General features: G+C 34.1%; 1 protein-coding gene across 2 annotated transcripts in view; it reads left to right on the top strand.

Annotated features, from left to right (window-relative positions):
• ATRNL1 (attractin like 1) overlaps positions 1-26,983 on the top strand; it is a 737,371-nt gene that overhangs the window by 317,771 nt on the left and 392,617 nt on the right. For both annotated transcript variants that reach the window (XM_014849275.3, XM_070482616.1), the window contains exon 25: positions 17,074-17,135. In XM_014849275.3, coding sequence (XP_014704761.2) covers positions 17,074-17,135 — 62 coding nt within the window. The remainder of the gene's footprint in view (positions 1-17,073; positions 17,136-26,983) is intronic.

Raw genomic sequence — 26,983 nt, 5'->3', positions numbered from 1 at the left:
CACACACAGGCTGAAAATGAAGGGATGGAAAAATATATTCCATGTAAATGGATATTGAAAGAAAGTTGGGATAGCTATACTTAGATAAAGTACACATTAAGCAAAAAATGGTAACAAGAGACAAAAAGGTCATTATATAATGATAAAGGGGTCAATCAAACAAGATGATAGAGCATTTGTAAATATATGTGCACCCAACATCAGAACACCTAAACATATAAAGCAAACATTAATTCATCTCAAGAGAGAAATAGACAACAAGGCAGTAATAGTAGGGGATACTGCACTTTCAAAAATTGACATATCATCCAGACATTAAATCAATATGAAACATTGAACTTGACTGGCACTTTAGACTAAATGGACCTAACAGACATGTACAGAACATTCCATCCAATGGTAGCAGAATATACATTCTTTTCAAGAATAGACACATTAACTGACAAAACAAGTCTTAACAAATTTAAGAGGAAAAGCTACCTTGTCCTGAATTTTTCTTTCTCAGGGGATTTATGATTACTGATTCAATCTCCTTATTTGTTATTAGCCTCTTCAGATTTTCTACTAATTCTTTATTCAGTCTTGGTGGTTGTACGTTTCTAGGAATTTATCAATTTCTTTTAGGTAATCCACTTTCCTGGCATGAAATTGTTCATAGCAGTCTCTTATGATCCTTTATTATTCTTTGGTATCAGTTGTAATGTCTCCTCTTTTATTTATGATTTTATTTATTTGAGAATTCCCTCTTTTTATCTTAGTCTAGCTAAAGGTTGTCAATTTTGTTTATCTTCTCAAAAACCAACTCACAGTTCTGTTGAATTTTTCTATTACTTTTCTGGTCTTTATTTCATTTATTTTTGCTTTGATCTTTATTTCCTTCCTGCTCCTAACATTTGGGTTTTCTATTTTCTTTTTCTAGTTCCTTGAGATGTAAAGTGAGGTTGTTCATTTGAGATCTTTTTTTTCTTAACGTAAGAATTTATTGCTAGAAACTTCCCTCTTAGAAAATGTTTTTGCGGCATCTCATAAGTTTTAGTATGTTATGTTTCCGTTCTCATTTGTCTCAAGACTTTTGTTACTTCTCTTTTAAGTTTTTCTTTGTCATGTTGCTTGTTCAGGGGTGTGTTGTTTATTTCCCACATTGTTGTGAATTTTCCAATTTTCTTCCATTATTTATTTCTCGTTTCATACCATTGTGTTCTGAAAAGATGCTTAATATTAGTTCAGCAATGGTGAATTCTACCAAATGTTTAAAGAATGAATGCCAATCTCTCAAACTCCTCCAACAATTTGAAGAGGAGGGAACACTCCAGAATCATTTTACAAGGTCAGAATTACCCTTATCCTAAAGCCAGCTAAGGACACTGTATGAAAAGAAAATTACAGACCAACATCCTTGATGAACATAGATGCAAAATTCTTCAAAAAATACTAGTGAACTGAACTCAGCAGCACATTGAAAGGATCATATACCATGATCAAGTGGGATTTATCCCTGGGATGCAAGATGATTCAACACATGCAAATCAATAAATGTGATATACCACAGTAACAGAATTAAGGATAAAAGTCATATGATCACCTCAATAGTTGCAGGACAGGAATTTGACAAAATTTAACATCCTTTCATGATGAAAATTCTCAAGAAATTAGGTATAGAAGGAATGTACCTCAACATAATAAAGACCATATATGATAAGCCCACAGCTAACATATTCAATGGTGAAAAGCTGAGAGCTTTTCCTCTAATATCACAAAGAAGATAAGGATGCCCACTTTTGCCACATCTATTCAACATAGTACTTGAAGTCATAACCAGAGCAAGTAGGCAAGAAAAAGATATAAAAGGTATTCAAGTTTGAAAGGAAAAAGTAAAATGATCTCTGTTAGCATAAGATATGATCTTATATATAGAAATTCCTAAAAATTCCACACACGAAAATGTTAGAACTAAGAAATGAATTAAGTGTAGTTGCAGAATACAAAATCAAGATACACAAATCAGTTGAAGTTCTATACACTCTCAACGAACTATCAAAAGGAACTATGAAAAAAAGAAATTAAGAAAAAAATCCCATTCACAATAGTATAAAAAAGAATAAAACAATTAGGAATAAATTTAAACAAGTAGGCAAAAGATCTGTAAACTGAAAATTATTAAACATTGATGAAAGAAATTGAAGAAGACAGAAAGAAGTGGAAAGATATCCTGTGTTTATGGAATGGAAGAATTAATATTATTAAAATGTCCATACTACCCAAAGCAATCGACAGATTTAATGCCATCCCTTTCAAAAATCCCAATGGCATTTTTCACAGAAATACAGAAAGCAATGCTAAAATTCATATGGATTCACAAAGATCCTGAATAGGTAAAGCAACTTGATCAACAGGAGCAAAGCTGTAAACATTAAACTTCCTGACTTCAAGCTATATTACAAAGCTACAGTAACCAAAACAGTATGGTATTGGCATAATAACAGACAAATAGATCAATGGAAAAGAATAGAGAGCCCAGAAATAAACCTACACATATATGATGAACTAATTTTCAACAAAGGCACCAAGAATATACAATAGGGAAAGGATAGTCTCTTCAACAAATGGTGCTGGGCAAACTGGATATCCACATGCAAAAGAATGAAATTGGACCCCTATCATACGCCACTCACAAAAATTAACTCAAAATGAATTAAACACTTAAATGTAAGAACTGAAACCATAAAAGTCCTAGAAGAAAATGTAGAGGGAAAGCTCCTTGACAGTTGGTCTTAGCAATGATTTTTTGGATCTGACACTCAAAGCACAGGCAAAAAACCCAAAAATAAACAAGTGGGACAGCATCAAACTAAAAAGTTTCTATACAACAAAGGAAACAATCAACAAAATGAAAATTTACCCCATGGAATGGGAGAAAATATTTGCAAACCATATATCTGATTTAGAGTTAATGCCCAAATATATACAGAACTCTTACCAATCAATAGCAAAAATCAAATAACCTGATTGAAATAATGGGCCAAGGACTTGAATAGGCACTTTTTCCAAAGAAGACATACAAATGGCCAACAGGTATATGAAAGGATGCTCAATGTCACTAATCATCAGAGAAATTAAAATCAAAATTATGATGACATATCACCTCACACTTCTTAGGGTAAATATTATCAAAAGTCAAAATGTAACAAGTCTTGGCAAGGATGCAGAGAAAAGAAAACTCTTGTGCACTGTTGTTGGGAATGTAAATTGATACTGCCATTATGGAAAACAGTATGGAGGTCCCTCAAAAAATTAAAAATAGAACTACCATTTGATCCAATAATCCCACTTCTGGGTATGTATCCAAAAGAGATAAAATCAATATCTCTATGAAATATCTGCACTCCCATGTTCATGGTAACATTATTCATAATAGCCCAAAATGGAAACAACCTAAATGTTCATCAATGGATAAATGGATAAGGATAAGGTGGTGTATATATGTGTGTGTGTATAATGAAATAGTATTCAGTCATAAGAAAGAAGGAAATCCTTCCTTTGGCCACAACATGGATGAATCTTGAGGACATTTTTGCTAAGTGAATTAAGCCAGGCACAGAAAGACAAATATTGCATGATTTCACTTATATGTGGAATATATGTGGACTATGGAATATATACATAGGAATATATATATATATATATAATAGTAATAGAGAGTAGAATAGTGGTTGCCTAAAGCTGGGCTGTGGGGTGAAAAGAGAGATAAAATAATAATATCAATAAAGAATGTAGAATTGTGCTTGCCAGGGGCTGGGGAGAGTAATTCTTGGCGGGGGTTGAGGGGAGGGTTATTGTTTAATGGGTACAGAGTTTTAGTTTTTCAAGATGAAAGAGTCCTGGAGATGGATGGTGGTGTTGGTTGCACAGCAATATGAGTATATATAATACTACTGAACTGCACAGTTAATATAGTAAGTTTTATGTTACGTGTATTTTACCACAATAAAACTAATAAAAAATAAAGGAATATAACATTAGCCAATAAGCATGTGAAAGATGCTCAACATCGCTAGCCATCAGGGAAATGTAAATTAAAACCATTATGAGATACCACAACATACCTGCTATAATGGCTAATGTTTAAAGAATGAAAATGCCAAGTACTATGGAGGATTTGGAGTAACTGGAACTTTCATAAATTATTAGTGACAATGTAAAATGGTACAGCAACTTTGAACACAATATTACTTATTTTGTGAAGTTTATCCCACATTTACCATATGAACAGCAAGCTGGCTTCTAACGAGAAATGAAAACAGGTCACATGAAAAGTCTTAATCACAAATATTTATAACACCATTACTCATGAAAACCCCAAACTGGAAAGAACCCATAAATATATTAATTGGTGGATGGATAAACAAATTTTGATGTATCCATGCCGTAGAATACTACTAAGCAATAGTGAGAAATGAAATATTTATACAAGCATTGACATAGACAAATATTAAAAACACTGTGCTAAATGGAAGAAATCAAACAGGAAAAATTACAGAAAAATGAAAACTATGGTGCTATAAAGTAGATACAAATTTAGGGTCTGGAGAGGGGTTGAACTGCAGAGACGAAAGACGTTTTAGGTTGATGAAACTATTCCATATCTTGATTGTGGTTGGAATTATATTAACTGTAAAAATTACCCAACTCCATCAAGATATGCACTTAAAATGAGGGAATTGTAAATTGCAATGTAAAGTATACCTCAGTAAAGGTATTATTGACCTATAATTTATGAGTGTATTGCAAATGTTATGATCTTTCCAGGTATGAAGTATTTGAGTATTTATGTTACCACGATATATAAAGCATGGTAAAATATTTCAAGAGAGAAAAATCTCTTATTATTTAAATTGCAGTCTTCTCAGATTTTACATATCACATATGTGCTTGAAATCCAAAATTAAAATGGTATAAGTGAAAGTTATACTACAAGTTAAATAATCCTCTCAACTCAATAACTTTTAAAAAATACTTAATACTCATTTAATGAATCAATAGTACAAAACTGTACATTCATGTTTTATCATAAGCTCTAAAGAGCCAATTTCAAAATTAGATGCATGATTTATTTTATTCAAGTCATTTCCTGGGAGATTAAGTGCAAGAATATTGTGAACAACATAAATCAATATTAAATATATAAAGACATTAAAGTCCTAAAAATAAAACCCATTAAAACCAAAATAAAACTTAAAGTATCTATAAATTATTCATAGTGAATCAAGATAAAAATAATATAATACATAATTTTAGATTTTGTGTATATGTGAATATGTATGTAGAGTATATATCAGAGATGAGTCAGTATGTCTATATTCCCTTAAGCTCATCTTTAAGTATGGCTCTCATGTTCCTATTAGCATACTTAAATTATACCCATTAAAAATCGTCATTTGGCATAATTGACTTAATAATCTCTTTTTGTTTCTTCCCACTTTCCCATACATCCTTTTAAACCAAAACTTTAACTCCTTCTACTTAAAACTTTTAGTGTAAATCAAAGCACCCCAGTCCAAGAGAGACGTTAACCTATGTATGGTAAGAGTTAACATTAGTTTAGATTCATATTTTCTTCTAATTTATCATGGATGCTCTCTATTCAGCATATTTTCTCGCTCTGGCAAGAACTCTGACAAAGGAATAGGGTGGGAAAGTTGGAGAACTTCCTGGTTTACTGGTTTGAAGTGTGAGATCCTAGAATGGATTCTTTTTCTAATGTAAAAAACATTGGAATTCTTCACAGGTAATTCCAGGTATGCTAGAGCTAACTTTCAGTGTGTATGTGCGCAGCAATTGAGAGGATTTAGCTGTTACTGAACTTATCCCATAAAGAAGGGCAATGTCCTTATCCTTGAAAATTTTTCAATGGAGAAACTGGCATCAAAAGAAATTGATTACTCAGAACTTCCCAATCAGAGGCGGTGTTCTACTCATGCAGTACCAAAATTTCATTCAGATTATGTACATTATTATGTTATGTTATACTATGTAGACTATTTATGTCAATCTGTAATCATTATAGCCAGAGTAAACATATTAACAGTGTAATTGAAAAGAAAAATCAACACAAACATGAAAGTATCCACGAGTAAATGAAAAGTCATCAAAAAGAAGTTCCTCAGAGAGCAAACTGCTTCATAACTGTGCTGTTCAATTGATAGCAAATTGGAAAGAACGCATAAATATATTAATTGGTGGATGGATAAACAAATTGTGATATATCCATGCCGTAGAATACTACTAAGCAATAGTGAGAAATGAAATATTTATACAAGCATTATACTGGCATATATACAAGCATATACTGGCATTGAGCAGTGCTCACCACCATCTGATTTTATTCCATACACTGGGTTCAACTTGAACTATATTTCCCAATGATTTAAGAAAATACTACTCTTAAACATTATATAATATTAAAATATTCTGCATGGTAGTCTTGACATAGTTAATTTTTTATCTCCTTTGCCCATATTTTTTCCTGCCTAATGCCCTCTGGGGTGAAGGGGCTGCTAAAGACCAGAGTTGAGAAGATTTCCAAAACTTACAGATAAACTCCTGTAATTATGTTATCTGACATCACGTAATTTTCAACTACATCAAATAACTATATGTTTTCATAATTTTTTATTTAAAAAATCATGATCCCTCAACTTGGGTTTTAAAATTTTATCATGTTTTATTATAACGAAACTTATGTTCTATGATGCCATTGTTCCTGATGTAGTTTAATGACGGAAACCTATCCATCTAGGGGCAAAAACATGAGAGGCCATTGTGGGGACTTACTAAACCATCTCTGTAAGCTCTTCCTCCTGGAAAAGCGTCTCACTCACTGCCTTCTGCTGCATTCGTCTAGGTTTAGTGGAAAGAAGAGAATAGTGAATTAACTTTCAAAGTATCCAAAAGTAGACAGATACAGAAAATAGTTTTTCTTTGAAATTTTGTAATTATAGTTGTTTCCTTAACAGCTGTTAATGTATTTTTGAATGGAGATGATTTTGTTACTTATTTAATAGGAATACTTATATATGAAAAAATGACATTTGAATAATACAATATGCTTTACTATGGCTGTTGGCGACACTTGCTACTTTGAGGTTTTAGACATGAATCTGATTTCCAGAGTTTTAGAGATAGGACTGAATGAAGTAGGTTTAGTGAATATCACTCTATAAAGGGAAGCTCCCTTTTGACTGCTTAACAAATTACAGAGGAAAAGCTACGCTGTGAAAAAAAAAAAGACAATTTCTAAAAAACAGTGTTACAAGCATAAATTGTATAGTCTTCTATATTAGTCATTATTCTCGCTGTTATACATCTTTGATATGTGAATTAAGACCTGGAGCTCTTCAAGAAACCTCATAAATATGCTAATACTATAATTAAGAACAGGTAGCATTACAAATGCAAATTTTCATCTTGTAATTTTAAAGGTTCTGTTTCATTTTTTAACTTTTATAACAATACTGTTTTTGAAAAACTAATATCCTTTAATTTCAAGAAAATGTGCTCTCTGGACATGTAGATATAAAGTTCTCTGTATTTTAACTGACGTAATCTTGATGTAAAAGTAATTCTTGTTTTCTTGTACAGCTTGACCTTTAGTAAAATTAAACTGTTTTATGACTTTCTGTTTAGAACGTTAAGATATACATCTATAGAAGCTGCTGCAGTTTATTCACTAAACACATACAAGTAAAAATGCTAGGTTCTTTGCTAGTTGCTAGGAATGTAGCACCAAACATCGTAATGCCTGACTTCAAGTATATTGAAGTCAAGTGGACAGAAAAGACAGGTGAGCCGGTTCTCACCGTGCACTGTGACTAACTGGAATTAGGAAAGTGGAATTAGGAAAGAACGAGAGTCAGCATGTATTGATTTCCATGGTAGTTCCACTGCTTATTGCCTAGGTAACCTGTAAACATTTATTTCCTCATCTATAAAATGAATTTAATGACAATACCTATTTTATGGGATTATTCTAAGGATTAAATAAATTAGTGTATGAAAAGCAGTTAGCACAGTGCCTAGGCAATAGTAAGCACTTTATAAATGTTAGCTCTTTTTAGGACTATTGTGGTAGAAATACGTGATAGAGACAACAGGAGTACAATTGAGGGCCACTAAGACGACAGGATCCAGAACTGCCAGTGAATGAATCGTTTGGACAGGAGCCACCCAAGAAGAAGGTGTTAGGAGGAGGAAATGGTTTGTGCCACACGAGATACAGAGCTTGAGAATGTTTGGCAAAATTGGAAACTGCTAATACTGCGGTGTCGATTCTGTGTGTAGAAAGAGAAGCAATGGCCAAAGTTTGAAGATCATTATGTGCTATGTCAAGGAAGTCAGGCTCCAAGCTAGAAAGTGATAGAAAAGCAATGAGGAAATTTAAGCATGGGAATGAAGGATTGTGAAGAGGGGAATTACAGAAACCTCTTTCAGTTTTAAAAAGAGCGTTTTGTCAGCTGGGTGAAGGGTGACCACAGGGTTATGAAATTGAAGGCAGGGAGCCCAGTTAAGTTTTTGCATTAAACTAGGGGGAAAGTTATAAATGCCTTCATGAAGGCATTTACTTCCTCTAAAAGGAATTAAACTATTAAATTTGTATAGACAATATTCGAGGATTTATAATCAGAGTAATTTATGTAATATTTATGCGGAATTGGCCGGTATGTTTATTCCTCATGTTTTTATCCAGAAGTAGTTTTTATTCTGTCTTTTAAAAATCACTCATTTTCTGCTTAACCAGACTTTTTGAAATATTGCTTTATCAAGAACGATACACATTATTATATCAATAAGCAGGGTGTTCATTATCTGTTGGAAGTTTTCTTCTTATCTGGAATAAATTATCATAGTTGATCTTATCCAATAATAGCTAATTTAAGCCCCAGTTTGCTTTTATTTCTTTTAAAAATGAATAAATAGAAACCTAATGAGATCTTGAATTGCTTGCCTGAAACATAGCTTAGTTGTCGCTGAGGCGTGACTGGTTGAGTAACTTCCAGTATGCAGCTACGCTTTTATGCCAGGATTTTGAAGGACTATAATCCAGATGGTAGTTTGAAGAACCTCGCCTTGGCTTTCAGTTTGTCAGATAAACTTGATAATTTTAGCAATCCCTTTATATTTTCATTTTTATTTATCTCAAGTATTATATCAGAGTTTATTTATGGCACGCTGACATTTTGCACAAACACACCAATTTGTCCTTCATAATAAGAACATTTTTTTGTCTCTTACAAATTCTGACATTTTGTGGAAAATATCAAGCTATTAATCTAATCTATTCAAATACACTGAACGCAACTTTTTTCATTGAATCATAAAATTCACAATATTGATCATTATTATTAATTAATGAAAAATGTAGCATATGTTAAATTCAGGTTTTAGATTTTGGACATGTTTTCACTATGAATTTGCATTTAAGCTCAAATGGACAAAATATATTATCATCACTGTTACTATAGTTTCACATAAGTCAGTTTTTTAGCATGTCACTGTGAGTTATTTGGAGGGCTCTATAAAAACATAGGGAAAATGAGAATATTATGAAAATTTACTATTAATTGGTCTCTTCATTTTGATTAATTTTCTTTGAATAATCATTGGATAGCTTGAATAAAATTATTACAGAAAAGAGAATTCCATGGGTGCATTCATGCTGGCTGAAGTTTTAAAACTAATTTTAAGTGCAACTTGAGTAAACTTTTGATGCTTTTCATGGGAATGACCACAGAACCAGAATGAAACATATTATCTGTAAAGGACCATGTTCTAGCCCTTTCAGCCAGTGGAATTCTTTCTAATTAGACAGTTGTAGATTTTAGGGTCAGAAATGTTCCACATCCTCTGGAGACATCCTCACAGGGAAACTACAAATTTAGGGTGTTTGTGTTATTATTGATTTGTCTTACTGTCTCAGTGTTTTCTAAATAAAACTGGCTAAATAATCACTCTTTGAAGGCAATCTCATTTATTTTTTCATAGGTTAAAAAAATATTTCAGGTAATGCCACCTATTTTAAACCAGAAGATTGTGGTCTGATTTAATTCACCTTTTGCAAGAAATTCCTAGAAGTCAACATAGTTTAAAATGTTTATTGTTGTAGTTAAAAAACTGAGGTAAAAATGCATATTAAGAAACCATTTCAGATACCTTGGTTTCAAAATATTTTATTTATATTGTAACTAAAATGGTAAATGTTAGATCAACAAAAACAAAAATTTTTCTATGATTAAAACCACATAAAAACATATATATCTATACAAGAATGCATATTTTCCACAGCTTCTGAACTCTACAGTAAATATCAATTTTATAATGAAAATAATTATTATTTTTGATCTGAAATTAGCAGGTACTTATAGTCCATATGGTTATTGGTTTAAAGAGATTCAAATAAATAAATAATTTTTGAATATTTCTCAGAATAACATCTGTACCTACTTCCTTTAATGTCTCTTATTTAAGGATATGTGAAGTCCTAACAATACTCTTGTGCTAAATTTTGCTATTAAATTTATTCATTTATTCAGCAAACTTTTATTAAATGCTTGCTGTATACTATGTACCGTTTCTGTGCTAGGTACTGGAACAGTGCCATGAACAATATGAACAAGGCCACTCTTCTCAAGGAGCTTACATTTTAGTGGGGAAAGGCATTTGAACTAATAATCAACCAAAAAGTAAGATGATTTCAGACTGAAGTATAAAAGAAATAGGTTCATGCAAGAGTCTAGAGTAAAGGAAAGGCAGATACTGTAGATAAGAGTCTAGAGAAGTGTAATATTTGAGGTGACAGCTAGATGATAAGGAGCCGGCTATGTGAAGACCAATTGCCCAACATTACACGGAATGGTTCTCCCTTTGTCTGTACTTACTCCTTTCTCTATGAGCCATCCAGTTTCATGGACTTGCTAGATGCTGTTCTAGGTAGAGAAAAACTGAGAACAGCCAGATACATATGAACCTAATGTTATGCTTCATTTCTTTCTGCTACTCCTATCTTTTACCCCTGGCTATTCTCAGCAGTTCTGCCAATTTTTAGATACCAAGGAGTGATTTCTTGTCCCACATATGCTAATAATAGAAAATAGGATACTTTTTGTGTTTCTTTTCCCCCTTAGCACTTATCAAGTTTTAACACACTATATAACTTATTATTGTTACTACAGGTTTTGTCTGCCCCCACACCACCACTAAGAATTTTGTAATTTTTTTTCACTGATGTAGCCAAGAACCTGAGATGGTACCCAGAATGTAGTAGATGTTCATTGAAATATCAGATGAATAAATGGCACTCCATAAGAGGGAATCTTGAGATGGAATCTGCTGGAGTTAGTGTCTGCTTGGCCTTGATCACCAATGCTACCAAATCATCCTTGGATTTGCCTTCCATTTGTGGAATCAGTTCAATCTTATTTTTAAGCCTGGGCCTGACAATGGACCGTCTGATACAGTATTTTCCGCAGACTATGTCCTGTGAAACTGTCCCGTGAAACTTCCTATAGAAAGTTGCAGGGGAGAAACATTTTGAACGATTTGTTTAACATGCTGTAGTGCTGACTCTCCTTTTGAACAGCCAACATTGAATGCTGTTCAACCTAAGGCTCTCACCCCAGCATGGTATACTAATACGTACAGAGACTGCTTGTGCCATGTCTGCATTTACTCTTGAGCACAATTATGTTAATGGATTACTCTGGGGTGTCCCTTGCTTCTGTTTTTAAGGCAGTTTGTATATCAGATGCAATTTTGGACAGAGACACCCCCCCCCCCCCCCATCAATTGTATCCTACCATTATACTCATTGTGAAACAGAGGAGAGTGTTACCTGTAATGAAAGTTGGTCAAGGTCTTTAATCAGTACTTTACTTCATGTTCAAGTATTACATTGCAACTTAATTTGTGATAAACTGCAGTTGTTGTTTTCGACAATTCAGAAAACAGTGTTAATTTGGGGAGGTCTAGGCGTCCAATCACCCCTTAGCAGTGGTAGCTCAGCTTATCTTCTAAATACCAGTTGGAATCAAAATATCATTCATGATATCTCTTGTGAAAACTTTTTTTTTTTTTTGTTCGCTGAGGAATATTAACCCTGAGCCAACATCTATTGTCAATTTTCCTCTTTTTTTGCTTGAGGAAGACTAGCCCTGAGCTACATCTATACCAGTCTTCTTCCACTTTATATGTGGGTTGCTGCCACAGCATGGCTGACAGGTGGTGTAAATCTGTGTCCTGGATCTGAAGCCATGACTGTGGGCCACTGAAGTGGAGTGTGCTAAACTTAACCACTACACCATGGAGCTGCCCCTTGTGAAAAGGTTTTTCTTTTCTTTTTCTTTATCAATAGGTACAGATAGTATAATTAAAATTTTAGAATGTTTCAGTTCTTTAGTTCATGATTATAACTTGGAGATCCTTCCCTTCCCCACTTTATTTATTCAAATATTCTTTGGGAAAATGTAGGAAATTATAGATATTTTCATGTATATCTATATTTTGCTTATTTGCCTCAAAACATGATTTTTGTTCCAAGGTACTTAGTTATATGGACCCAGAAAGGACAAGCACACCATAGTAAAATTCTGCAGTACCAGCTTGAATCATGTGCTTTGCCAGTCCAAATTTATTTTAACACTGTTGGTTATTCTCACTATTTATGCATCAGTTATCTTGAATGCAAAACCCTTTATGGGTTAAGGAATGACAGATATTTGAGAATGATAATAATGAATTACATTCACAGTACACAAAGAAATCAATGGCAGACCCCATATTTGAATATATTTATTTAATGATGAATATGATTTTTTCCCCTAAAAATGTGCCACTTGCTTTTGAAGATTTCCTGGTTCTGTTCTGCTCCTCTGTGGGACCTTCTTCCCTTTGTCTCTGTTTTCCCTGCTTTCCTCAGTTTTGATTTTACTTCCAACAGTTTCTCCTCAATATGGGGCCTATCTTGGATTAGAGGTTTGACTGATTGTTTTTAAAAATTCACGTGGCCCAAGCTGTTCTTGCCCTGTTTAGAACTTCCCAAGGACTCCTTTGACTTATAAGCTCTTGGACTAGGCAACGCCACTTCCATTTTCACCTTCTTTATTCAAATTGGGCTGCCTGGTTCCAGTGAATACCATTTGGAGTTTGGGATTTTCTTGTTTATTCCCTCTTCTTATTCCCACACAGACACTGGTACCATGTATATCTTGTGTTAGGCTTAGCCATACCTGTTTGTGTTTTGACATTCAAGGGGAAAATCTGTCACTTTGTTGAAATTGTTTTCCTTGTGGTTTTTTGATTTTGCGATTTAGTTGCTATATATTTATATATACTTTTTATGGAAACTCAGGGATTTTAAAAACTATGCTATCACTGCCACTGCCACCTAGAACTCTGTCTCGTGGATTATATTTCTTAATTTCCAAGTAGTTAAGCTTGTTTTTGTCATAATTGAAGTTATAGTTTTAATTTTGGTTTTAATCTGATAGTTCAATGCATAAAGTCACTACCATTACAATTTTTAAGTAGTTTCTCTGCACAATGAAAATTGTCTACTTTTCTAAATGCTCTGTAGATTTAAGAAAACAATTTTTTTTCTATACGTTCTTGATTATTTCTGCTCTGTTTTTTAACAGATCTTTATGAAAGTTTAGTCTGTAGTTGCTGTCTCTACTTCCTTGCATTACATGTTCTCTTTATGTTACTCTGTTTAGATTAACAGTCCTACAACTTCATTGAGAGTACATTTGTTTGTTACCCACAAAGTTGATGCTGTCAAATCTAATAATCATATTTTCGTCTTCATCTTACTCAACCAACAAAACCAACCACTATTTTCTTGCACCATTTCTTTTCCTTGACATCCTTGACACAACACTCTTCTGGTGTTCTCCTACCTTGTTGACCACTGTTTTTTTTACTCTAATACTGAGGTGGCCTTGAACTTCCTCTTAGAAGATTTAAATGAGTCATATCTAATCCTTCACCGAGTCTTCTCACCTCTCTAAATTATGTGCCCATCTACTTATTTTTGTCTCCATGGCTACTACAGTGTGCAAGCCACTATCACCTCATAACTAGAAAAATCCAGCATTCTTCTCTCTTATCTCCCTGCTTTTCCCTTATAATCTCTTCCCCGCCCAACAGTCAGAAGGATTTTTTTCTTGAGAGTGGGATCATGTCACTCCATAGCTCAAAATCTTTCATGAGTTCCAATAAGATGTTCCTTATAATATTTTCCAAACTCTTTATCATGGCCAAAGATCAAGTGACTTAACCCCTGCTTGTCACTCTGAACTTATTAACTACTGTGTTTCTAGGTCACAATACTCCAGCTCTTCTGACTTCCCTTTAGTTTCTCAAACATGTCTAACCCAAGCATACTATTCCCTAAGCCTGGAAACCTCTTTTGACAGATCTTTGTGTGGTTTTCCCCTTCTATTTATTTGAATATCAGCTCATATATCATGTCTTCAGTGAAGCCATCCCTAACTAACCGATCTAAATTGGTCACATATCCTTCTACTTTATCACATCGCCTTGTTTTTTTCTTCAAAATGCTTACCACTGTCAAAAATTAAGATATCCGCTTATGAGTTTACCTGGTTATTTTCTATCTCCTGCTATTGGAATGCAAACTCCAAGAGGCCAGGGAACTTTGTCCTATTTACAAGGGTGTCACCAGCACCTAGAACAGAGCTGGCTTACCCAGTGTTTCTTTGAATATTTCTTTATGATTTAAATGTCTGAGTAAATTAATTTTTGTCTACATGATCAGATTCTGAAAGAGATGTATATATATATTAAAAATTTCTTCCATAATTACGTTATTAGCAAATTCTCCTAGTATGTCCAGACATTGTGTTTTTACTTATTTTGCCTGTGTTTTGGTACATATAGGTTTATTACTGTTATGTATTCTTTGTGCCTTATACATTTTATTTGATCAGGTTTTGACTTTGAATTCCACTTTGCTTTAATATTGTCGTTCATGCCTTTTTTATTGTTGTTTTTAAGTGCCTATTATTTTTTTATAATCTTTTATATTTTGTATATAAATGTGTCACTGCTCTGGATGTGTTTCCTGTAAAAAAACCATAAAGCTGAATTATGCTTTTTAATATACTGTGGAAATCTCTGTCTTTCAATGAGGATTCAGTCTGTTCACATTTAGTGCAATTGCTTATACTTTATCTTATTCTTTTATTTTTATGGCATGCGTTATTTATTTTATTTATTTCCTCCTTTCTCTTTTCCATGAATTTGCTCATTTATTCAAGCCTTTATTGAAGCTCCTTTTCCCCCTTTTTATTTAGATATTTTCCAACACTAAGGTTAGCTTCCTATTCCAATTTATCTTAATCGAACCAATTTTATTTATTATAATTTCAAGATAACTATCCTTTCGAAGATTATCCAGCACTTCTCAATTGCTCTTTCCAGAATTCTCTTCTCATGGATTTAAGTTACTGTTGATAATATTGTTTGATAAGCTTTGTTTCTAACACACTCTTATGGACAGTCACCTGGGGAGAAAATTTATTTTTATCTTTTTCAGTTTAAAAGATGTTTTATCTTAAAGTTTTTAAGACAGTTTCACCTATAACCAGTCTCCTCCATAATTATCTTTCCTCAGTCTCTGTATAGGTGCTTTGTAATTCTTCAAATGCTTAGAAGCTTTTTGGAAATGAATGTTACTATATTTAAGCTTTCGTGTATATGCCAAAAGTTTAACCATCTTCTCCATTGGCTGTAATTCTTTATTTTATATAAGACATACTTGTGTTTCTTGTTTTAAATTTAAATTCCTTAATATTAATTCTTTGCACTGAAAGCTGAGACAATTGTGAAGCTTATCTTTGTTTTCCTTCACGAATGAATTATGTCCTCCTCTGCCTTTTGTTCAATGTCTGAAAATGGTTATTTCATATATTTTATATAATTTTCTAGTTGTTTAAGGCAGAAGAGAAATCTCATCCCTGTTAGTCCATTTTTACTGGAAGTAGAAATTCTATTACATGTCTTTGAAAGATTTTCATAAAAGATTATTAAAGGAAAAAAAATTCAATATCTTAATTATTTAGTTTCAGCTATCTGGGAAAATTAAATTATGGTGATCATATCCTTTATGCATAATGTAAAGGTATAATAATATTCTTTATATTATACCTATTATATGCTAGATATGCAAGAATTTTATTTCTATTAATTCAGTTAGTCTTTCCTCTAGCACTATAAAGTAGGTGCTATTATTATTACTATTCACAGATGGGACAACTGAGACACAAATAGGTTAAATAGTTTTCCAAAATGTATATATCTAGTAAGTGAAACACTGGATTTCAAAATCAGATATTCTCTATTCAGATGCTGCATTATTGACTATTACACTATATAATACTTCCTCAAGAAAAGTGTTAAAGTATAATCTGTATGATGTTAACAGAAATGGTGAAAACTTGAGCTTATTGGATAGTTTCACCTCTCAAAATTTATTTCTTATTAACATGAAGTTGTAAAATGAGGTGACATTTTATTTTTTGAGGGTGTCTAACAAAATATTTGTATGCATGCATGCAGCTTCCCTAGACAAGAAATATAGGAAAGAACAAATCCTCTAAGTTTTCTTAATAGCATTGACATTTATTTTTTGGCCTACAATCAATTATCAATTGTATTAATAGAAAATGTGATTATTATTAGACGAAAGAAACTCATTTGCATGTTTTAGGCACGCTTAATATGTTACAGGCTTTGACATGAAACTCTTAGCATATATTCTTGAAGTAATTTTATCATAATTTTCAACGTTATAGTCCTGCAAAGGTCATCATCAGTAGTTGAATATATTAGGTGTTCTAGATGAAGTTTTAATTTCAGCATATATGACTTATAATATGGTGATCCAAATGTCTTGATGAGTTAAAAATATTGCATTTACAAATACCATGAAACATCACCACAGGTATTAGAGAAGAATACAGACTCAGTAAGTTTCAAACTTTCTTTATTTTGATTTTTCAGATTGCATTCTCACAACACAATACAATCATGGATCTTGTGCAGTTTTTTGTCACCTTCTTCAGGTAATTTGCTTTTACTGAATTTGAATTTGTTAAACCTGTATTCTGATATATGTTCTGTCAATCCGTTAGGTAATTTATTAATTTTTTGACCTCAAAATATCATATAATGTGTCTTGAATAGTTTTATATGCTTAAATATATACCACAGAGCCGAGGAAACATATTTACAATATACTTTTGCAAGATTATTTTGCTGGTGTACTATTTAATAGCTAATGGATTCAGTGGAAAGAGGATGGTAACTTTGTCTTCCCCTGTCACATAAGTAGTTAAAGCCTGCTTTAATTAATGAAATTAACAGTACCTTCACCATATTGATTAGGTACATCTTTAGAATTATATCAATTTGATTATTTCTTAGGAAATTATCATATGTTTTTAGCAATGTGCTAAAATCTAGGGGATAAGAAAAAGTATGTATTTTCTGTCCTCAAAGAGCTAATAATCTGGAAGTACTAAATATGACTTCGAATAAAGCATCATTCCCTAGGATATGGGTTATTTGAGATATTAGCAGTAGTTTCATAAAAAAGGTTCCATAATTAAACAACTGGGGAAAATGCTGTGTATACTAAAGTTAAACAGGGCTCTTTTGGTTTGTTTTTAACTGATATTACTTACAGTTTTTAATATGCTCATTTGCAATGTATTTTTCTAAAAGAGAGAGTGCATTTCTCAAAATGTAAGAACTCTTTTCAGGGGACATCTATTTTCATTTCCATGGGGTGTAAATAAAGGAAGACTGGGTTAGGAGAAGAAGCTGAGTTTCAATGATAGAATATCTGTATTATGGCATTTTAGATCATCTGGACTGGAAGAAATGTTATTTTTGTTAAGCTGATTAAGATGTGCGTACAGTTCATGCTGGTCCATTGGGTGCCTTTGTGCAAATTAGACAAATATGTCTACTCCTTTTGGCAAACATAGTCTCCCATCAGGGCACATAACTTTACAAACAGTGCAGTATGAATTTTGACCTCCACTTACCAAGTTGACTGGGCTGCTTTGTACAGTAAAGAACCTGTACAACTCAATCCTTGATGCAGGTGGTGAGACAGTCACTTTCCTAAACGCCAAAGTAACCGTTATTGGTTATGTTGTCCAGATACCCATACAGTACTTGAATTTCTAATGACTTCTCCACAGGGGTCAGCAAACATTTTCTGTAATGGGCCAGATAGTAAATATTTCAGGATTTGTGGGCTACAGGGTCTCTGTTCCTTCTACGCAGCTCTGCTGCTGCAGTGCTAAAGCAGCCACTGCCAATATTCAAACAAACGGGAGTGGCTGTGTTCCAATAAACCTTTATTGTGAAAACAGCTGGTGGGCTGAATTCTACCTGTGGACATAATTTGCCCAACCCCTGATCTAGCTTATGCCTCTGAATGCTTTCAGTGACAGGAAACGCACCATCCCCTGAGATAGCATTTTCTATCTTCAGATAACTAATTGTTCTGTATAATTGAGACGAAATCTGTCTCCCTGTAAATCTCTCTTCTAATTTGTCCATATGGGCCCATACAAAGCAAGTCTAATCTTTCATCTCCATTTATGGCCCTTCAGTTTTTTAAGCTCTTTTCTCAAAGTTATACATTCCCTGTTCATTTATTCACTTCTGTTGTCAAACCTTTGCCATGTTGGTCACTTTGCTCTGAAAACAATCATGTTTGTTTACGTCTGGTAAAAAGTTGTAATTTCCGGAATGTAAATGCTATAAACATCTTTATCACCAACATGTATGCAGTGTTATTCATACTTTAAATCTGGCCCTTAAAAAATGAAATTTTAGCAAAATATCTTAAATATATTTAATATTTTATGACTTTGTACTTCTGAATATTAATAGATTTTAAAGTTATTAATTAGTTTACAATATGTTTTTGGAAAGTATTAGAAGTTGCAATCAAGTGAGCATTATTTAATGCATCAAAATAAAATGTTTCTGATGCAGAATAGTGTGGGTGGAAATACACTGAAAAGTTCAGCTCTGTAAAAATTCACAAAGCTGAATATATATGTAAATTATTTAAATTTTTAGGGTTTTATTTGAAGCTTTTGAATTCATGTGCATACTTAAATTCAATAGTTCTTTTATTAAGTAAAAGAAGGCTAGTGTTAATATGTACCATGTCTTAGAGATGATCCTTTTTATTATGTTGTCATCATAACAAAGTGAAATAAAATATTCTAATCACTGTGTGAGATAAAATATATTTGATGGTTTTTTTGTCATTTAAATTTCTTTCAGTAGTGAAATATAAATTAGATAGTTTTAAAATTGTCTCATTGTTAAGAAAAAACATAGACAGAATATTTTGAATTTCATTTTTCTTCAATAAGGCCACTGCTAAATTTTAAAAGAGATTTTTAAACAGGTCAGCATTTGTGGACATCCTTGAATCAGGCCACTATTACTGTATTGCTGTTTCTAACAGAGTTATTGAAGTAGCGGAGGTAAATGTGGCAGCTTTTCAGTTTAGGTACCGTTCAATGGAGGCCAGTTCATGAACTGGCAGTTTTTTACCTCTATAATGGGCAAAGTTCTGGGAGTAATCAAAATTCGGCAAGTACTGGGGAGGTAATTTTTAGATATAGCCTGGCTCTGATCTTAGCTTTCTGTGCTGTCTTAAGTAGGTCACCTATCAACTCTAAATTTCAGTCATCTCCTACATAGATTTGAAGGATTTTATTGTTGTTGTTAGAGTCTGTGGTGTAATATAATAATTAGAAAACTGAAAGGAATTATTTAAAAAATAAGCACTTTTTTTTCTGGTGTGTAAAATGGAAAAGTAAGTCTGTGTGAATCTGAAAAGTCTGAATTACTTATTTTGATTGAAGTTAAGCCATCCTGGTAAGTTAAGTGGTGATATGGTAGGGACCACTACCCCTGCACCTTTTGGATTTTTAGAGGTGGTACTAATTTTCACTATCCCACTGGGATGACGTAATGTTTTTGACTTACCATCTTGACCAGCTAAAGGGTAGTTTATGATAGATCTAGCCCTCCGGGACAGAGACATGATGTAGAGATTACTCCAACTACCGTGCACATAAATTCTAATTATACACTCGAGAACTAGGGAAATTTTCATTGGGTGGATACGTATACATAGTTGGCCTGCTATGAGCCAGAATTTGTTACCTGGACCCTGAGAACACCTCAACTCTAATGAGTGGCCATGATGACATTTTAGTCCTTGGGTTGGCTGTGTCATCTCTAACCCTGAGTCTAATAGTAATCAAAATATCTACTTATTCCTTTGCATTGTGTATATACCCATGTATATACCTGTGTATATACCCAGATATACACAGGTCCCTTTGTATAGAGGTTGTACAAAGGTCCCTTTGGGGATCATTTTGTACACTTTTCAAGAGGTTTCAAGGTGTCCTTTCTTTTATGGACCCAACCACCTGTTCCATCAATGGGTTCTGGATTTATTTTCTTTTAGGACAACCACCCTCAGACTTCTGTTCCTCCATTCTTACTTAAAGTAAAAATAATGTTAAATAGCTGTTGTTGGCTGCCCACCCATTCTACCCGTCACGATACCCTGCATTATTAATCATACCCGCAGTTTTTTGTGGACCAACCCCCTTGGCTGCTCCTCCAGTCTTCTTGATCATTATGGTAAATATGGCCCTGGATTCTGTCAGTTCAGCACTGATACCTGGCCTCTTTTACTCTGAGTCCCCATCACTTAACAAACCTACCCCTGTAACTGCCTCTCCTGTTGTCGGCTCTGGTCTGCAAAAGAAAGCCATCGCTGAACTTCTTAAGTGAAACTGGTGACCCTCTCATCAGCTTCCTTATATCCTTGGTGAATATTGTGTCCCATGGAATGTAGTCTTCTAGTAGTTCTTCTGGCCTTACATAATACATCCATTCCAGCACATTCCCTTCTGTTGTCTTTTTTATTCCTTTGTCTTCCATCTGCTAGGGCAACTCAGGCATTTCCATTTCACTTTGCAGTGGTCATTGCTTTTTCTAGCTTGTGAGAGTCACTCCAGCAACATTTGCCCCATGCCCTGGAGTCCTCAGTAGGGTATTACCTGTCTTGTGGTCCTGAAAATATGCAACAAAATTCATGAATTCTTGCTTATCCAGTCTTACATCCCATCCCCCTTGATCCAATACTGCCAAAAATCCAATTCCCGTCATTCTCCCCTGGCTCCTGCCAGTACACACTAGCTAATCCTTGAGCTTTTTCAAGTATGTATTCTCTTCCCTCTCTTATCAGGCCAAATCCCCATCTTACCTCCTAATTACCCAGACCACAAGTCCTCAGAGAAGTAGACACCAAGATGGGATTAGACATGCAATAAATGTATTAGGGGATTATGCTGTCATTTAATTCTGGTATCACTTTGGCAACCAGGAAGGAGGTGGGAGCAGCTTTTAGGGGAGCATCTGTTATTCTATTACTAGGGAAGGGAGCTGTAGACCCAACATCCTCAAAAGCGTCCATCTACATATTTCAATCTAGATACTCCTATTCCATATTTCAAGGGCTCGGGTGTTCTCAACCATGGCCCTTGTCTTTGCATAGGAGAACTGCTTTGGCTGCGCATTCTATCATCTCTGGAGCTCTGCAACTCTAGCAATTAGATCATCAGCCTGCTGTTCATCCATATTGGCCCTTCCACTGTCACAGATAAGAGTCTCATTTAAAGCTATAAAAGAGACCCTCTAGCTCTTCTATTTAGCCAGTAATGTTGTTAATAACTTTCAGTTTCTCATTATCCCTCTCCAGGTACTAATACAACATAGCAGTAATCAGCCAACGCCACTCCTTTTTGAAGGTGTTTTCACCAGTCACCACTGGTGAAATCTTTAGCAATTCAAGCCTTCTTCCAGGGACTATCTGTGCGCCACCTACTAACATGGATGGTGTTGTTTTAGCCTGCCACGTAGTGAGTGAGCCAGATCCAAATCCCCATTTTACCTCCTCATTACCCAGACCACAAGTCTTCAGAGAAGTAGACACCAAGATGGGATTAGACACGCAATAAATGTATTAGGGGAAACTTCCGTGAGGGAAAGAGCAGGGGAGACGGTGAGAGATCTTTAGACTCCAGTGCTGATATGACCTTTGTGAAGTAGATCAGGAAGAAAGGGATGTTGAGTGAAAGAGTGTGAGATTGTGATGCAGTTCTGAGAAAGTGTGACAAGATCAATGGTGAATCGTCAAGCCAAATCACCCATCAAAGGAGTTCTGCATCTCCCAGGCTCAAGTTTGCCTTGTTATCACTCCATGCTCAATCACTGACTGAGAAGCACTTATGGGAAGTGTGGCCTCAGTGTGAACACAGGGATGGATTTCAGAGTGCAGTAGCTGGGGCCATTGATTAAGTGTGCTCTTAGTAGTCAGAGATCAGAGAAGCACATTTTAATGATTGACACAATAGATTTGTCTGTTGCTTAAAGCTTTGGTAGAACTGATGTATAAAACCACATGAATTTGGAAAGGTTTTTAGATTTGTTATTGTATGGTTTGATTTTTTGTGGGTAGATTTTTCAATTTATGATTAAATTTCATTAATAATTTTGTCTTCTCAGGTTTTCTATTTGTCTTGACATAGTTGGCAATTTTCTTTAGGAAATTGCCCACTTTATCTTATTTTTAAAATTTGTTGGCATATATTTTCTAATATTAATATTTAAAAATTTTTCATATGTTAGAATTATGCCTCTCTTTTCATTGTGAATTTTGCATATTTTCCCATTTCATTTTTTTCTTGGTAAGCTATGCAAGAACTTTGATAGTGTTGGGAGTCCTTTCAAAAACCAGATTGTATGGCTTCTTCCCATTGTTTTCTAATTCATTATTTTCTGCTCTTAGTTCTTCTATTTTTTTTAGTTACATTATTAATTTTCCAACTTTTTGATTTTAGGTGAAATCAAGCTTATTAATTTCTAGTTGTATGGCTCTAATATATGCATTTAGGGCTACTTATTTTTTTGATATTCTACTTCAGCTGCATTCCATGGACTCTAATATGTAGTATTTTTGTTGCCTGCAGTTCAAAATATTTTCTAATCTCTTTTATGATTTCCATGTGAATTATTTAGAAGTGTATTTTTCAATTTACAAATGTGTGGAATTTTTTCAATGTGTCTTTTTTATTGATTTCTCTTCAGTCAATAAAAGATCATTGTGATACTTTGGCATTTGTTGAATTTTTTCCTGTTGTCAAATATATGATCAATATTGTAAATGTCCCACCTGTTTGATACGAATGGGTTTTCTCTGATCCTTGGATTCAAGATTTTATAGATACCCGTAAGATAAAACTTATTTTTTCTTATATGCTCCTTTTGAATTTTCATTTTCCATCTACCTATTATTAACTGATCTTTATTAATGTGTCACTCTGTTATTTGCACATTTGTCAACTTTACCTTAATTTTTTTCCTCTTTAGTATTATGTTTTTAGATAGAAACAAACAAGTTAGAATTATTTCTTTAATGAACTGTTGCTTCTTTTCCTTCAGCTTTTTTTACTGTGGTAAAATACCCATAACATAAAATTTGCCATCCTAACCATTGTTAAGTGAACAGTTCAGTGGTATTAAGTACATTCATATTATTGTACAACCACCAGTATCCATTACTAGAACTCTTTTAATCTTCCCAAACTGAAACTCCATACTCATTAAACAATAACTCCCCATCTCTCTTCTCCCAGCCTCTGACAACCACCATTCTGTTTCCTGTCTTTATGATTTTTACTACTCTAAGTACCTCATATTAGTGGTATCATATAGTATTTGTCCTTTTCTGACTGACTTATTTCATTTAGCATGATGTTCTCAAGGTTCATCCATGTGGTAACATACGCAGAATTTCTTCCTTTTTAAGGCTGAAGAATATTCCATTGTGTGAATATACCACATTTTCTTTATCCATTCATCTGTTGATGGACATTTGAGATGCTTCTGTTTTTGGCTATCGTGAATAATGGTGCTATGAACATGAGTGTACAAATATGTATTCAAGACACTGCTTTCAGTTCTTTTGGGTATATACCCAGAAGTAGAATTGCTGGTGTCTGGCCACATGCCCAGCTTCATGAACAGTGGGGGATAGCTTGTGGAGAGACCACAGAAAACACCCAGAGGTGGTGTATGAGACATAAGGGTTTATTGGGTCTTTCTTATGGGGAATGTCCAGTGACGCCCAGCTGGATGGAGTTACTGCTACTGCGAGCAGAGAGGGGGTTGCTTATATAGGCAGGGGAACAAAGGCTACAGGCTTGCCAAGAGAGACTGTCCTTGCATGGCCAGCATTCTAAGTTTCAGTAGCTCATGTGGAAGGGCTCTGTGTTCCCTCAAGATGTGATGTTCTTTGAGAGAAACAGTTGCCCCAGACCAGATGGTTGGCATGCTGCCCAGAAGAGGGCAAGAAGGACACATGGTTGTTATAGGGCACTTAGGTTATTGCCAGACAATCGTGACCCTATAGCTGGGTCATATAGTAATTCCATTTTTAATTTTTTGAAGAACCTTCATACTGTTTCCATTGTGGCTGTACTATTTTACATTCTCACAGTGTATAAGGGTCTCAATTTTTTCGTATACTCACTAACACTTGTAATTTTCTGTATTTTGATAGTAGCCATCCTAATTAGTGCAAGGTGATATCTCACTGTGGTTTTGATTGCATTTCCCTAATGATTAGTGATGTTGAGCACCTTCTCATTTGCTTATTTGCCATTCATATTTCTTCTTTGTAGAAATGGCTGTTCAAGTCCTTTCCTCATTTTCGAATTATATTGTTTGGTTTTTTTGCTGTTGAGTTGCAGGTGCTCTCTATATATTGTGGATATTAATTTATAATAATTAATCAGATATACCATTTTCAGTTATTTTCTCCCACTCACTAGGTTGCTTTTAACTCTATTCATAAAGTGTCCTTTGATGAATACAAGTTTTTTATTTTCATGAAGTCCAATTTGTCTATTTTTTCTTTCATTGCCTGTACCTTTGGTGTCCTGTCAAAGAAATCATTGCCAAATCCAATGTCTTGAAGCTTTTGCCTTATATTTTCTTGTGAGAGTTTTATACTTTTAGCTCCTATGTTTAGGTTGTTGATCCATTTTGAGTTAATTTTTGTGTGTGGTATTAGGCAAGGGTTCAACTTCATTCTTTTGCATTTGGATATCCAGTTTTCCCAGCATCATTTGTTGAAAAGACTATCCTTTTCCCATTGAATGGGCTTGACATGCTTGTCAAAAATCATTTGATCACAGGGGCTGGCCCCGTGGCCGAGTGGTTAAGTTCCCGCGCTCCGCTGCAGGCGGCCCAGTGTTTCGTTAGTTCGGATCCTGGGCGCGGACATGGCACTGCTCATCAGACCACGCTGAGGCAGCGTCCCACATGCCACAGCTAGAAGAACCCACAACGAAGAATACACAACTATGTACCGGGGGGCTTTGGGGAGAAAAAGGAAAAAATAAAATCTTTAAAAAAAAAAAATCATTTGATCATATATCTGAAGGTTTATTTCTGGGCTTTTTATTCCGTTGGTCTGTATGTCTGTCTTTATGCCAGTACCACACTGTTTTGATTATCATAGCTTTGTAGTAAGATTTGAAATTAGGAAGTGTGAGTCCTCCAACTTTGTTCTTTTTCAAGAATTTTTGAGCTATTTGGAATCCCTTGAGGTTCCATATGAATTTTAGGATGAATTTTTCTATTTCTGAAAAAAAATCATTGGGATTTTTGATAGGGGTTGCAATGTATTTGTAGGTTGCTTTGGGTGGTATTGACAGCTCAATGGCCTCAAGTCTCCCAATCCATGAACATGGGATGTCTTTCCATTTATTTCTTTTCTTTAATTTCTTTCAGCAATGTTTTGTAGTTTATGTTGTACAAGTCTTTCACTTCCTTGGTTAAATTAATTCCCAAGTATTTTATACTTTTTGATGCTATTGTAAATCAAATTGTTTACTTAATTCCTTTTCAGATTGTTTATTGTTAGTGCATAGAAATGCAACTGATTTTTCATGTGTGGGCTTTATATTCTGATACTTTGATGGGTTTGTTAGTTCTAACTTTTTTTGTGTGTGGAATTCTTAGGGTTTTCTACATGTAAGGTCATATCATCTGCAAACAATTATGATTTTACTTCTTCCTTTCCAATTTTGATGCCTTTTATTTCTTTTTCTTGCCTAATTACTCTCTCTAAGACTTCCACTACTAAGTAGTAGAAGTGGTGAAAGCAGGCGTCTTGCCTTGTTCCTGATTTTAGAGGAAAAGCTTTTAGTCTTTCACCATTGAGTGTGATGTTCACTCTGGGTTTTTCGTATATAGATTTATTTTGTAAGATAGTTTCCTTTTATCCCTAGTTTGTTGAGTGTTTTTATCATGCAAGTGTATTGAATTTTGTCAAATGCTTTTTCTGCATTAATTGAGATGATCATTTGTGGCTTTTTTCCCCTTTCTTTTTATTAATGTGGTACATTGATCAATTTTCATATGTTGGGCCATCCTTGCATTCTAGGAGTAAATCCCACTTGGTCATGGTGTATAATTCTTTCAGTAATAATAATAATAATTTCCTTTTTTGTGTCACTGTTCACAAAGGGTATCGGTTAGTAGTTTTCTCTTCTTGTAGTGTCTTTGTCTGGCTTTGGTATCATGGTAATGTCGGCCTCATGGAATGAGTTAGGAATTGCTCCCCCCTCCTCAATTTCTGGAAAAGTTTAAAGAGGATTGGTTTAGTTCTTCTTTAAATGTTTGGCTAGAACTCACCAGTAAAGCTGTCAGGTCCAGAGTTTTTCTTTGTCAGGAGATTTTTGATTATTGATTCAATCTCCTTACTAGTTACAGATCTATTCAGTTT

The sequence above is a fragment of the Equus asinus genome, chromosome 2 (assembly GCF_041296235.1).
Source record: "Equus asinus isolate D_3611 breed Donkey chromosome 2, EquAss-T2T_v2, whole genome shotgun sequence".
Classification (NCBI taxonomy): Eukaryota; Metazoa; Chordata; class Mammalia; order Perissodactyla; family Equidae; genus Equus; species Equus asinus.
The sequence above is the reverse complement of the archived record's forward strand: the minus strand, read 5'-3'. Positions and strand labels throughout refer to the sequence as shown.